Source organism: Cherax quadricarinatus, chromosome 34, assembly GCF_038502225.1.
Source record: "Cherax quadricarinatus isolate ZL_2023a chromosome 34, ASM3850222v1, whole genome shotgun sequence".
NCBI classification, from domain to species: domain Eukaryota; kingdom Metazoa; phylum Arthropoda; class Malacostraca; order Decapoda; family Parastacidae; genus Cherax; species Cherax quadricarinatus.
The window spans coordinates 17803815-17819459 of NC_091325.1; the positions used below are offsets into that span (position 1 = coordinate 17803815).

General features: G+C 43.6%; 1 protein-coding gene across 1 annotated transcript in view; it reads left to right on the forward strand.

The window, feature by feature from the left end:
- The window catches only part of LOC128693654 (SET and MYND domain-containing protein 4-like), a 97720-nt gene that overhangs the window by 37059 nt on the left and 45016 nt on the right, over positions 1–15645 (forward strand). The window contains exon 3 of the mRNA XM_070091203.1: positions 10737–10858. Coding sequence (XP_069947304.1) covers positions 10737–10858 — 122 coding nt within the window. The remainder of the gene's footprint in view (positions 1–10736; positions 10859–15645) is intronic.

Consider the following 15645-nt stretch of genomic DNA (forward strand, 5'->3'; position numbering starts at 1 on the left):
TATTTGCTGGTTTAAATTGAATTTTGTGCAGAGATTTAAAAGCTCATGTGAGTGTGAGTTTTCATCAGAGCTGCCTCCTGGTGTTATTACTGCAGCAATATTATTTGCTATATTCCTCCATTTTAGGTGCCTTAAGTTGAAATCCCCCAGGAGCAAGATGTTGGGTGCAGGAGCTGGAAGATTTTCCAGACAGTGGTCAATTTTTAACAGCTGTTCCTGGAATTGCTGGGTTGTTGCATTCGGAGGCTTGTAGACTACCACAATAGGTTGTAACCTGGGATCCATATTTCGTTGTCTAAGTGATCCTTTATGTGGGTCTCAGTGAAAGCCGCGAACATTGCCTTTGCCTCTGCAAGCAGTCCACGGATGAAAGGTATTTTGTTGTTTGTTGCTGGCTTTAGACCCTGTATATTTGCAAAGAAGAATGTCATCGGACTGGTGGTATTGTTGGTACTGGGGGGGGATTTTTTTTCCGGCATTAGTATCTGTATCTGTTGGTTTGGAGTGGAGGCCATCGACTGTAGTTCCACTCCAGGAATGACTGGATTTGGTGTACAATTTCTGCCATTTCCTGCCAGTTTTTTTTCCTTCCTGGCACCAAAAAACCTCTCCCTCTTGAGTGGCTGTGGTTACCCAGGTTTTCCCATGGCCTGGATGTTTTGTATCTTTTTGTCCCCTTTAGATGTCATCAGGAAAAGGATCTGAAGAATGCAATAAGTTATAGCCTGAGTTGGGAGAGATAACAGCAGAGTGTAATTTTGGTTCCTGTAAGCAAACACCAACAGGTGAAAACTGGGAGAGTAACATCTGAAGCTCACCCCGATTACCCCTGAGGCCGCGTATATTCCACTGTAAATAGGCCATGATTGGCAATGATAAAGATACCTGAAATCCGCAGGTAAGGGTTCCTACGGACTAGAGGGGTTAGAAAAGTCCACATGTAGAGGCAGTGGAAAATGTTCAAGCAGTGAAGGAACGGTGCGCTGTGAAGAAAGGAGTTGTGCAGATGGAGCAGAGGAGAGAGAAGTAGCGGAGGGTGGATCAGTGTCCATTGATGGTTTGGTCTCTGCAATATATTCAGAGATTGCTTCAAGTGTTTCGGAATTCAGAGATGTCGTATGGGAGACAATATTGGAAATGGTAGGGGAAGGATGAGTAAAGATTGGAACTGTATTGGACTCTACCAAGGTAGGGGGGGGCGAAAGGGTGGAGGGAACTGGAGAAGCGTGGAAGGGGACAGAAGAGGCAGAAACCTGGGAGGTGGCAGAAGAGGAAGAAACTTGGGAGGGAACAGGGGAGGAAGGTACAGTATGAGGAGGAGGGTGAACCTCTACACTTGTAACAGAGCCAGTGAGAGGGGGAGAACTAGGTACAGAGACAGGGAAGGTAAAATGAGGAGGTGGAAGATGGGTAGGAGGTGTTAACGGACCTTTTTTTGTCTTTTGAGAAGTAGAGGGACGATTGGGAGGAGGTGTCATACGAGATCTCGTCGCTACTGAGGCTTGTGAGAGAGAACACGAAGAAGCGAGATCAGACTGAGGCGTTGAAGTAGGGACGTCTGAGCCGAGGACAGCAAAAGAATTAGATACAGGAGTGACTATGGGAGAGGTAACCACAGAGGTGGGTGCAGAAGATGGGACACCAGAAGTGGGGGGACGTTTTGAAACACAGGAATAAGAAACACGAGGTAGTCTCCCTTGAAGGCGGAGATGAGAAACTGCCATGGCATAAGGGAGACCTTCTGCCTCTTTGAGGTAACGGATTTCCCGCTCGTTTAAGTAGACTTGACAACGGCGAGAGTACAAAGGGTGAGCCTCATGACAATTAAGGCAAGAGGGAGGTCGATTGCAAGACGTATTAGAATGGTCATCGGCACCACAGACTGGGCATTCGGCGATAGATCTGCAATATTTCGCTGGATGGCCAAATCACCAGCAATTTCTACACTGTTGTGGTGTAGGGATCACTTTTCGAACTTGTAACCGATGTCCTGCTACATAAACTGAGGATGGAAGTTCACGACTGTCAAAAGTTAAACGAGCCACATTGCTAGGGTATCGTCTCCGCCCGCGGACAGGAAGAACATAAGTGTCTATCTTGAGGATTGGGAGATCTTGGAGTTCCAGCTGTTCAAGAATGTCAGTGCCACATGTCTGGAAATTTTGTTGAACTATGGTATGGGGCAGAATGATGGTACCACTACAAGAATTGAGGGAATGATGTTTTTCAATAGTGACAGGAACAGTATCGATATGGGAAAGACGAGAAAGCTCATGAGCCTGGGTAGCATTCTGTACGGTGATGATGCGCGTAGAATTTGTGTCATCAATCCTATACGATACATCCCTCTAGCGCCTGGAACCAATCTTGGGCGGAAAACATTATATACTGAGTAAAAAAAGGAGAATTAGTGTGCACTTCCTAGCAGAGTTTACTGCCAGAGGGGAATCATAGGCCTGTCCCGTGTGGAAAAATAATAATATTGAACTTTGTGTCAGAGGAAAGAAAGTCTCCCTGAAAGCATTGAGTATACATAGTGTATAGTGTATACTACAGTGGCTCCCTAGTATATTGATGATAAAGGCTAAAGTGTCATTTGAAAACAGGTGAATTTGTAAATGAAGTGATAAGCCTATAGAGGCAGGTGCCAGAAGTCGCCAGAAACTTACCACAGGTCAGCTGTTTTCAATAATCTTCCTGGCCTGCTAGTGTACTCGCATATAATCTAGTGATACCAGTGAATAGCAGAATACAGTGTTGTAGTAGCAACTAACCAGTATTATAATGGTACTTAGTGAAGTGGAGTGACTTTCATTAGTTTCTTTTTCTTGAAATACCAGACGTTACTGTGAATTTCATATAACCTGTAGTTACCAGCGGTCGCAATATACACAACGAGAACCAATTATTACTACAGAAAAAGCGCCCTTCCTCCAAAATTTGCACCAGTCAACTATAGTGATAATATAGCATTTATTGTGGTGGAGACGGAAAAAAAAAAAAATAGAGAAGCTAGATACAGCGATTGATAAACAAAGGTGGAGGCTCGACCATTCGTCATTGTAGGAGTGCCAGCAGTCACCGGCTCTTCAACACGCAAGTTATACTTTTGTATCAATCAAATCACATATTACTCGGGTAGATAATTTCCAGTAGATCCTTCATGTGTTAGCTCAAATCACCGACCAGTATGGTTTAAATAAGTGACCCACTGATCAGATCAGATAGACTGGTCCGAACCCTTGACTGGTCCGAACCCTTGACTGGTCCGAACCCTGGACTGGTTTCAAACGGTTTCGTTGTGCACCACCTAGCAGGTTATTAATAGAATATTCAAGAGGTTGCTAGTAGAATTGCAGTAAATCAACCATTCAAATCATTATGAAGCTGTGTGTAGTCTGTGGTCAGTCAAACAAACGGGCTTCCACATGCATAAATTGTCATTTCTGTGGAAATTGGTGTCACGCCCCTTGTGCAGATATCCAAGAACTAGCTACAAGCAGTATTAAAACAGGGAAGTGTTTTTGGGTATGCCCAAATGAGATAAATCTGTGGACTAAAATCACAAGGGTATTAAAAGAGGTCAACATCAAAGCTGCTTTCATAGAAAACCTGGAAGCTTTCTACAACAGATGGGAACATAAAAAGTCCGGGCTGAATGGTACTGCCCTTGATACTGGCCATGTAGTCAGAAACTGTAAGGCTGGAGATGAAGTCCTGGTAGTCAGTAAATGGGGGGCTGATAGTGCTGTCCCGGGAGACAGTAATGGGGAAGCTGGAGGTGCTGTCCTGGGAGACAGTAATGGTGAAGCTGGAGGTGCTGTCCTGGGAGACAGTAATGGTGAAGCTGGAGATGCTGTCCTGGGAGACAGTAATGGGGAAGCTGGAGATGCTGTCCTGGGAGACAGTAATGGTGAAGCTGGAGATTTTGTCCAGGTAGTCGGGAATTATACGCAGGAAGGAATACATATGAATGATGTGTACGAATGGTATAAAATACCGACAAGATGAGATCATCTTCTGTACATAGTTCTACTGTCTTCAAGTTATGTCCTGGAATTTGTATTGATAAAGCCACTGGATGGCGAAACGTCTACAATAAAGATACCCAGATGTTGCACATGTGTCTTACTCTCACATATGAATGACCTCATAGGGGACAGGAGCCATAGTAGGGAAACAAGTGTAGTCAAAGATAAGATAAAACCAATATTGCAAACTAGAAATACCGCAGGAAATAGCAAACAAGAGGACTCCACTAGCAATAGTGAGGATATATTACCAAAAACAAATGGTGGGAGCTCCATTGTTGGTGCTAGGGAGGATAGAAGTAAGACAGGGAAACATGCACCAACAGGGAATACAGTCACAGAAACCCAAGGCAAACGGAAACCAAGCCTGTGCACATACTATGCACTCGGTATCTGCTGGCATGGGAAATCTGGAAAAACAGATGGGACGTGCAACTATGACCACCCTAGGAAATGCCATGCCCATATGACAACAGGAAAATGCAAACTCCCTTCCTGTAAGCTTTTTCACCCTGAACTGTGTACCTCTTCAGTACAGGAAAGACTGTGCTATAACTTAAATTGCCAGGCATACCATCTAAAGGGGACAAAAAGATACAAAACATCCAGGCCATGGGAAAACCTGGGTAGCCACAGCCACTCAAGAGGGAGAGGTTTTTTAGTGCCAGGAAGGAAAAAAAACTGGCAGGAAATGGCAGAAATCGTACACCAAATCCAGTCATTCCTGGAGTGGAACCACAGTCGATGGCCTCCACTCCAAACCAACAGATACAGATACTAATGCCGGAAAAAAAATCCCCCCCCCAGTACCAACAATACCACCAGTTCGATAACATTCTTCTTTGCAAATATACAGGGTCTAAAGCCAGCAACAAACAACAAAATACCTTTCATCCGTGGACTGCTTGCAGAGGCAAAGGCAATGTTCGCGGCTTTCACTGAGACCCACATAAAGGATCACTTGGACAACGAAATATGGATCCCAGGTTACAACCTATACAGATGTGACAGAGTGAACAGGCAAAAGGGGGGGGGTTGGCCTGTACATTGCAGAGTCACTTGTTTGCACAGAACTGCTAAATGCCTCAAATGATGTAGTGGAAGTTTTAGCAGTAAAGGTCGAGAACCAAAACCTAGTCATTGTGATAGTCTACAAGCCTCCGGATGCAACATCCCAGCAATTCCAGGAACAGCTGTTAAAAATTGACCACTGTCTGGAAAACCTTCCAGCTCCTGCACCCAACATCTTGCTCCTGGGGGATTTCAACTTAAGGCACCTAAAATGGAGGAATATAGCAAATAATATTGTTGCAGTAATAACACCAGGAGGCAGCTCTGATGAAAACTCACACTCACGCGAGCTTTTAAATCTCTGCACAAAATTCAATTTAAACCAGCAAATAATAGAACCTACTAGACTGGAGAATACACTAGACCTCATCTTCACTAACAATGATGATCTGATAAGAAATATCACCATATCAAAAACAATATACTCAGATCACAACATAATTGAGGTTCAGTCATGTATGCGCGGAGCCCCAGACCGACATAAGGAGATTAGTCACGAGGGAGCATTCACCAAATTCAACTTCAATAACAAAAACATAAAGTGGGACCAAGTAAACCAAGTCCTAACCGATATAAGCTGGGAAGATATACTAAGCAACACAGACCCCAACTTATGCCTAGAACAGATTAACTCGGTAGCACTCGATGTATGCACAAGGCTTATTCCTCTAAGAAAAAGGAGGAGTAGACGTAAAACAGAAAGAGACAGGCGCTCCCTTTACAGGCGACGGAAAAGAATAACAGAGCGGCTAAAAGAGGTCAATATATCTGAAATGCGTAGGGAGACACTGGTCAGAGAAATAGCAAGCATCGAACTTAAGCTAAAAGAATCCTTTAGGAGTCAGGAATCGCGGGAAGAACTAAAAGCCATAAATGAAATCGAAAGAAACCCAAACTATTTCTTCTCCTATGCCAAATCAAAATCGAGAACAACGTCCAGTATTGGGCCCCTACTTAAACAAGATAGGTCCTACACAGATGACAACAAGGAAATGAGTGAGCTACTCAAGTCCCAATATGACTCAGTTTTTAGCAAGCCGCTAACCAGACTGAGAGTCGAAGATCAAAATGAATTTTTTATGAGAGAGCCACAAAATTTGATTAACACAAGCCTATCCGATGTTATCCTGACGCCAAATGACTTCGAACAGGCGATAAATGACATGCCCATGCACTCTGCCCCAGGGCCAGACTCATGGAACTCTGTGTTCATCAAGAACTGCAAGAAGCCCCTATCACGAGCCTTTTCCATCCTATGGAGAGGGAGCATGGACACGGGGGTCGTCCCACAGTTACTAAAAACAACAGACATAGCCCCACTCCACAAAGGGGGCAGTAAAGCAACAGCAAAGAACTACAGACCAATAGCACTAACATCCCATATCATAAAAATCTTTGAAAGGGTCCTAAGAAGCAAGATCACCACGCATCTAGAAACCCATCAGTTACACAACCCAGGGCAACATGGGTTTAGAACAGGTCGCTCCTGTCTGTCTCAACTATTGGACCACTACGACAAGGTCCTAAATGCACTAGAAGACAAAAAGAATGCAGATGTAATATATACAGACTTTGCAAAAGCCTTCGACAAGTGTGACCATGGCGTAATAGCGCACAAAATGCGTGCTAAAGGAATAACAGGAAAAGTCGGTCGATGGATCTATAATTTCCTCACTAACAGAACACAGAGAGTAGTCGTCAACAGAGTAAAGTGCGAGGCAGCTACGGTGAAAAGCTCTGTTCCACAAGGCACAGTACTCGCTCCCATCTTGTTCCTCATCCTTATATCCGACATAGACAAGGATGTCAGCCACAGCACCGTGTCTTCCTTTGCAGATGACACCCGAATCTGCATGACAGTGTCTTCCATTGCAGACACTGCAAAGCTCCAGGCAGACATCAACCAAATCTTTCAGTGGGCTGCAGAAAACAATATGAAGTTCAACGATGAGAAATTTCAATTACTCAGATATGGTAAACATGAGGAAATTAAATCTTCATCAGAGTACAAAACAAATTCTGGCCACAAAATAGAGCGAAACACCAACGTCAAAGACCTGGGAGTGATCATGTCGGAGGATCTCACCTTCAAGGACCATAACATTGTATCAATCGCATCTGCTAGAAAAATGACAGGATGGATAATGAGAACCTTCAAAACTAGGGAGGCCAAGCCCATGATGACACTCTTCAGGTCACTTGTTCTATCTAGGCTGGAATATTGCTGCACACTAACAGCACCTTTCAAGGCAGGTGAAATTGCTGACCTAGAAAATGTACAGAGAACTTTCACGGCGCGCATAACGGAGATAAAACACCTCAATTATTGGGAGCGCTTGAGGTTCCTAAACCTGTATTCCCTGGAACGCAGGAGGGAGAGATACATGATTATATACACCTGGAAAATCCTAGAGGGACTAGTACCGTACTTGCACACGAAAATCACCCACTACGAAAGCAAAAGACTTGGCAGACGATGCACCATCCCCCCAATGAAAAGCAGGGGTGTCACTAGCACGTTAAGAGACCATACAATAAGTGTCAGGGGCCCGAGACTGTTCAACTGCCTCCCAGCACACATAAGGGGGATTACCAACAGACCCCTGGCAGTCTTCAAGCTGGCACTGGACAAGCACCTAAAGTCAGTTCCGGATCAGCCGGGCTGTGGCTCGTATGTTGGTTTGCGTGCAGCCAGCAGCAACAGCCTGGTTGATCAGGCTCTGATCCACCAGGAGGCCTGGTCTCAGACCGGGCCGCGGGGGCGTTGACCCCCCGAAACTCTCTCCAGGTAAACTCCAGGTACCGCTCTTAAGAGCATGAAAAGAAATATCTTTACCAACATGGCGTAGGAGTGCCTTGCCAATACTGTGGTCAGAAAGATAGGCAGTAGAGGAAGTCGGTCGTAAAGTGAAGAATTTTGTCCATTGTGCAGTCTGAAACTGAGTGTCGAAAGGTAGTGAAGGACGTGTCGATCTTTTCTGAGAAGAACGAGAAGGTGGAGAAGTATCATCAGCAGGTAATTGTCGTTGGCGTTCAGGCGTGGGACCAGAGTTGGTCCGACGTGGAATGGGTCGGCGATTCGAAAATTGCCGCACCGTAGAGGGAGAGGCCGGAAAGCATAGTCAGAGGAGAGCGAAGGTCAGATAAATCGAAGGAGTCAGTCGAGGCCTCAGTACCTGAAGCGGGTGAGGAAACAGCACCGGCAAGAGGTACAGAGGCATGAGGAGTGTCCGAAGAGTGGTCCAAAGACGAGGCGGGGTCAGAACAGGGTGCGGTATCAAGAAGGGGCCCGGGGGTAGCAGGTTCATGGACTAGGGCTGCCATGGTTAGGTTACTTCTTTCTTTTTGTTTTTAAGAAAAAAAAAGAAAGAAGAAAAGAAAATAAAAATAAAAAAAAGAATAAAAAAAGGGGGGACTGGGGAGGGATAGTTCCTAGGAGGAATGAAAGGGCCAGAAATCTCCCTCTGCGCCCAAGAGGACCTCAGCACTGCAAGTAGCGCAGATGCAGCATGGAACCCATACCATACCCTACCCATCATGCCAGTAAACCGGCAATCCGGGATAGCAACCTCACATCTGCCGAGCTACCTCAGTGGACAAAAGAGAGGGCGGCCAGAAATCCGCCACAAAGCATACCTTCTTCGGCCACCACCCCCGGAATCCGAAAGGTGGCTTCCAGAGATACACCCAAAGCCACCCTCCGGGATACAGGAGAGGGATTGGGACATCCCCAGGCAATCCAGATTCCACGGCAAACTACGCCACCGCCAAGAACCTCAATGGAATGGGATGGACACCGGTACCCTTTCCCATACCTAGGAACTAGCGTGCGTGTGGGGAAAAAAAAAGAAAAAAAAACCCAAAGGCCAAAAAGGAAGGGCAAAAGGGAGGGGTGGGGAGGAGGAGGAGGAAAGGAAAAAGGGGAGGATGGGATAGGGAACGGGGGAATGGGGGGTAATTAGGTTCGGTCTGAGGAAGGAGACCGACAGGTCTAATTCCTCAGACCAAGAGCCTCATCACCACGCCAAGGAGCCCCCCTTGAAGAGGGGTTTGTACAATAATGGTAGGACTTGAGCTAGATTTCCTTATTTATTTTGAGCAACTTAATAATCGTGGTGACTTCTGTGGGCTCGGTTAGTGCAAGATAGAAGGAAGTTGGGACGTTTCCATTTAGGTAATCACTTGCTCGGGTATTGATGCCGGGAATTTCACTGGCGAGATTTGATCCTATGGTTGGGAAGAAGTTATTTATCTTGTTTAGCTGTATCAATAGGCTTGTAGTTGAGGCTTATTCAGTTTGTGGGTGCCCAGGATCTGAGTGTGTGTCTTCCAGGACTTTTTTTTATCTCTTCTTGTTTCAGTGAATCTATTAGAATAGTACAGTTGCTTAGACTTTCTTATTAGTTTCATGAGGATTGATGCATAGTGTTTAATAGTATCTTTGGTTATTAAGCCCTGTCTATATTGCTTTTCATATTGATGTTTCTTATCAATATGCTGTTAGAAAGCCATGGGCAACCTAGTCGTTTGTCTGTAATCTGTTTAGTTTTATGGGACAATGTTTGTTATACAGTCTAAGCATTTTGTTGAGAAATATGTCTATCCAGTCACTGATACCACTGGCAATGGAAAATTGCCAATGGTATCAGTTGTGAAGTTATTTATTGATGCCTCATCATGGAGTCTAAAAGAGAACTTATTATATTCCATTGGTTGCTTACAAATATTTGTTAGGAGCAAGATGGGCAGTGTTGTGTGTGATTTTCCCTGATTTAAGGGGAGCTAGTATATTTTTCCATATATGGTCAATTATGGTTGCACTTGTCTCACTTGGGCTTGTTGGTTTTGTTATAGTTGGTATGAGTACTGTAGTGTGTTGTCTATATTGTTGACGAAATCAGTTACTGGCTAGTCATCTGTTAGGCCAAGGTTAATGTTGAAGTCTCCAGCTAGGAGAAGGTGGTGCTTGTTCATTTGTTTGTTTGTTAATAGTGTTTTTATCTTATCACTAAAATTTGGGATACATATTAGTATGAGGCATCTGGTATATGGCACTGTTTATTATAGGAGTCTTAAGGTTTTTTTTATGGTAAAATTTGCAAAAAACATATTCTCCATATCCATCACTGTAACAAGCGGTGTTACACCATGATAGTTTATTAGAGTAATAGATGGCAAAACCATATGGGGGAGGGGTCCAGGGCAACCTCAAGCTTGCACTGTTGATTGCTTGTTTGTTATTGTTATATATATATATATATATATATATATATATATATATATATATATATATATATATACACACATACATATATATATATGAACGGAATAAATACACAAACACACACACGTTAACCGGTTAATATAACTGATACAGTACTGTTGTATCCAGCAATTCACACCACTAGAAATCATTTACAAATATGAAGCATATGAAGAAATTGGCGATTCAGGTTCAAGTATACTGTAGTTTTGTTTAAAATATGTAAGTCGTACACTAAAAAGATATAACAACATAGTTATCAGTTTCTTTCTTTCTTATATTTAAACATTATTCTTGATAAATATTCAGTTGTATAAATCTCTCATCTAATTTTGTTTAAGCACACTTAATTTTTTTTTTTCATTTTACAGGAGAGATTCTGAGTGTTGATGAAGCATACTGCAGTGTAATATACCATGAAAAGCTTAAAACTTATTGTGTCGAGTGTGCAGAGAGATGCCTGGTACCACTACCCTGCCCAACTTGCAGTCTAGTAAGATTATATAGGTTTTGACCTTACACTGTGTTATAGTGGTGCTTCATACTTTCAGTCTTCAATTTTATGCTGTAACAATAGCTCCAGTACCAGCAGTGACACATATAGGTAGGGTGTGATGGGGCACATGTATTATAGCTCTAGCTGCTCTCAGTGTCCTTTTTTTTTTTTAATTATTTTTTCTTAAAAGGCAGAGGATGTTTTTCTGAAGGTAATGACATCAGAAGTATGAAATTTGATGGAAATCTTACAGAACTAAAGCTGCAAAGTTAACAGCCTGGGCACAATTTATGAATTGGTGAGTGCCCAATGAGTCTTATTTTAAGTCAGTTCCATTGCTCCATTCAACCAAATTCTTAGGTATTTTGCTATTCTTTCTGTTCTATCAACTGAGCACAAAAAACTGTCCATGCATACACAATACACAAATAATCTGCACACAGGTCACCACAGGTGTCACCACAGGTGTCACCATATCAAAAACAATATACTCAGATCACAACATAATTGAGGTTCAGACATGTATGTGTGGAGCCCCAGACTGACATAATGAGACTAGTCACGAGGGAGCATTCACCAAATTCAACTTCAATAACAAAAACATAAAGTGGGACCAAGTAAACCAAGTCCTAACGATATAAGCTGGGAAGATATACTAAGCAACACAGACCCCAACTTATGCCTAGAACAGATTAACTTGGTGGCACTCGATGTATGCACAAGGCTTATTCCTCTAAGAAAAAGGAGGAGTAGATGTAAAATAGAAAGAGACAGGCGCTCCCTTTACAGGCGACGGAAAAGAATAACAGAGCGGCTAAAAGAGGTCAATATATCTGAAATGCATAGGGAGACACTGGTCAGAGAAATAGCAAGCATCGAACTTAAGCTAAAGGAATCTTATAGGAGTCAGGAATCGCGGGAAGAACTAAAAGCCATAAATGAAATCGAAAGAAACCCAAAGTATTTCTTCTCCTATGCCAAATCAAAGTCGAGAACAACGTCCAGTAGTGGGCCCCTACTTAAACAAGATGGGTCCTACACAGATGACAGCAAGGAAATGAGTGAGCTACTCAAGTCCCAATATGACTCAGTTTTTAGGAAGTCGCTAACCAGACTGAGAGACGAAGATCAAAATTAATTTTTTATGAGAGAGCCACAAAATTTATTTAACACAAGGCTATCCGATGTTATCCTGATGCCAAATGACTTCAAACAGGCGATTAATGACATGCCCATGCACTCTGCCCCAACGCCAGACTCATGGAACTCCGTGTTCATCAAGAACTGCAAGAAGCCCCTATCACGAGCCTTTTCCATCCTATGGAGAGGGAGCATGGACACGGGGGTCGTCCCACAGTTACTAAAAACAACAGACATAGCCCCACTCCACAAAGGGGGCAGTAAAGCAACAGCAAAGAACTACAGACCGATAGCACTAACATCCCATATCATAAAAATCTTTGAAAGGGTCCTAAGAAGCAAGATCACCACCCATCTAGAAACCCATCAGTTACACAACCCAGGGCAACATGGGTTTAAAACAGGTCGCTCCTGTCTGTCTCAACTATTGGATCACTACGACAAGGTCCTAAATGCACTAGAAGATAAAAAGAATGCAGATGTAATATATACAAACTTTGCAAAAGCCTTCGACAAGTGTGACCATGACGTAATAGCGCACAAAATGCGTGCTAAAGGAATAACAGGAAAAGTCGGTCGATGGATCTATAATTTCCTCACTAACAGAACACAGAGAGTAGTCGTCAACAGAGTAAAGTCCGAGGCAGCTACGGTAAAAAGCTCTGTTCCACAAGGCACAGTACTCGCTCCCATCTTGTTCCTCATCCTCATATCCGACATAGACAAGGATGTCACCCACAGCACCGTGTCTTCCTTTGCAGATGACACCCGAATCTGCATGACAGTGTCTTCCATTGCAGACACTGCAAGGCTCCAGGCGGACATCAACCGAATCTTTCAGTGGGCTGCAGAAAACAATATGAAGTTCAACGATGAGAAATTTCAATTACTCAGATATGGTAAACACGAGGAAATTAAATCTTCATCAGAGTACAAAACAAATTCTGGCCACAAAATAGAGCAAAACACCAACGTCAAAGACCTGGGAGTGATCATGTCGGAGGATCTCACCTTCAAGGACCATAACATTGTATCAATCGCATCTGCTAGAAAAATGACAGGATGGATAATGAGAACCTTCAAAACTAGGGAGGCCAAGCCCATGATGACACTCTTCAGGTCACTTGTTCTATCTAGGCTGGAATATTGCTGCACACTAACAGCATTTTTCACATCAGGTGAAATTGCTGACCTAGAAAATGTACAGAGAACCTTCACGGCGTGCATAACGGAGATAAAACACCTCAATTACTGGGAGCGCTTGAGGTTCCTGAAACTGTATTCCCTGGAACGCAGGCGGGAGAGATACATGATTATATACACCTGGAAAATCCTAGAGGGACTAGTACTGAACTTGCACACAAAAATCACTCACTACGAAAGCAAAAGACTTGGCAGACGATGCAACATCACCCCAATGAAAAGCAGGGGTGTCACTAGCACGTTAAAGAGACCATACAATAAGTGTCAGGGGCCCGAGACTGTTCAACTGCCTCCCAGCATACATATTGTTATTATTGAAAGAATTAAGAGTAAGACGGAGAATATGATAGCAGATGAACAAGGAGGCTTTAGGAAAGGTAGGGGGTGTGTGGACCAGGCATTTACAGTGAAACATATAAGTGAACAAGTATTTAGATAAAGCTAAAGAGGTTTTTGTGGCATTTATGGATTTGGAAAAGGCATATGACAGGGTGGATAGGGGGGCAATGTGGCAGATGTTGCAAGTGTATGGTGTAGGAGGTAGGTTACTGAAAGCAGTGAAGAGTTTTTACGAGGATAGTGAGGCTCAAGTTAGAGTATGTAGGAAAGAGGGAGATTATTTCCCAGTAAAAGTAGGCCTTAGACAAGGATGTGTGATGTCACCGTGGTTGTTTAATATATTTATAGATGGGGTTGTAAGAGAAGTAAATGCTAGGGTCTTGGCAAGAGGCGTGGAGTTAAAAGATAAAGAATCACACATAAAGTGTGAGTTGTCACAGTTGCTCTTTGCTGATGACATTGTGCTCTTGGTCTCAGTAGTACCAGTTACCAGTAGCCAGTTACCAGTAGATGACTCACTACCAACTGTCTGTGTAAATCACTGACTGTTATTTATGTTGCTGCTGACCATAGCATGTTTTTGAATGCCTCACCCACTAGGCACTGGTGGGTCAGTCTGAGATAGGGAGCAGAGAGAGGCAGGTCGGCTGTTGGCGCTTCCCATACTTTCTGTTATATATTATACGTACTAACCAGCCTACGTAAGTATTTTTACCCCATCCACATTATCGAACCCACATGACAAATTGGTGACAGCGGTGTGGGCATGGATTTACGGGTATTTCAGACTTTAGAAGATTGGTTGTGGGGTGCCGGCAGGTCAGAGGTGAACCGTCTGCCACCTCCAGCTAGCAGCTACCCTCACTCACCTCCACCCTGTGTACTCCAGCCTGCAAGCCTGTTGCAGCCGCTTTTCAAGCTTCCTGGCTTAGTTCGTGTGCTAATTTCTTCAATCTCCGAGGGGTTGACCCGGATTTTGCAATTAAGCCAGTCAGTAAGCCAGACTGTGGAAGTGAGCGCTAGTCAGCCTACCTCAGCCTATCATCCAGCCTGTCTCCTGTCATCCACCTGCTTCTTCATGCTGTGTGCATCGTTACACGTCTTCCAGTCAGCCATTCTCGTGGGTTAAGCCAGTCAGCCAACCCAGCTGAGAGAGAGAAGTAAGCCACGCAAGTTCTTCTGAAGTATTGTCTCCTATGTTGCTGTGCTTGGATGCTGCTAAGAGTGGTCTTCACCATCCCTGTGGCATAGAGTGGCTTAGTTTTAAGCCACCTGGGTGTTGTGAGTAGTGAGTGGCAGTGCGCGCCAGTGAGCGCCAGCGAGTGAGTCATGCTCCCTTCACCCACCCGCCACCCACTCCCCACCTCATCTACCTGTGGCTTTTTCCACCCTTGTATCGGGTCCTAGTACTGTTTTGGCTCACATAATTGGTCAAGAGATTGTAGCTGGGCGCCAACGATAAAGCCAGTTATGTGAGTTCACCTAGAAAGCGCATTTCTTCGACAACAGTGTGAGTGTAGGAGGCGTCATCACCCGCACAGGACAACCTTCCCCTCATCACTAGTCACTCCGTCTACCACTCCAGACTTCAGTGATAATTTTCTGTTTAGAGACATTTTCCTTGCATTTAAAGACATTTGCATGTGTGAGACATTTACAGTGAATTTCTTGTGTACTCTAAGCCTTGTGTTTTCAGTGTAGACTCAGTGTTTCTTTGACTCATTATTTTTGTAATATTTTTCAGTGTTATCGCTCATCTCATATTTTTTTATCTGTGTTTTTTTTATGCTATTCTCTGTCTGTAGTAAATATTATTGTGTAGTGTACCAGTCAGTTACTCCGTGTGAAGTAATTCATTCATTTTTTTTCTTGTATTCTTTCAGCATTGTATTCTCCAGTATTTGTCATTATTGTAGTTTATGCAGTGCTATTCACCCCAGTATACTAAATTATCCATTTATTACTATGTGTACCTTTTTTTTTCGTATGCCAGCAGTGTCTCATTCCTTTGATCTTTTCGCAGACTTGTGTACCATTATTTTTGCCAACAATTTTTGTCGTATCAGTCACAGCAAGATTTTCTTGTAAGAACATAATTGATA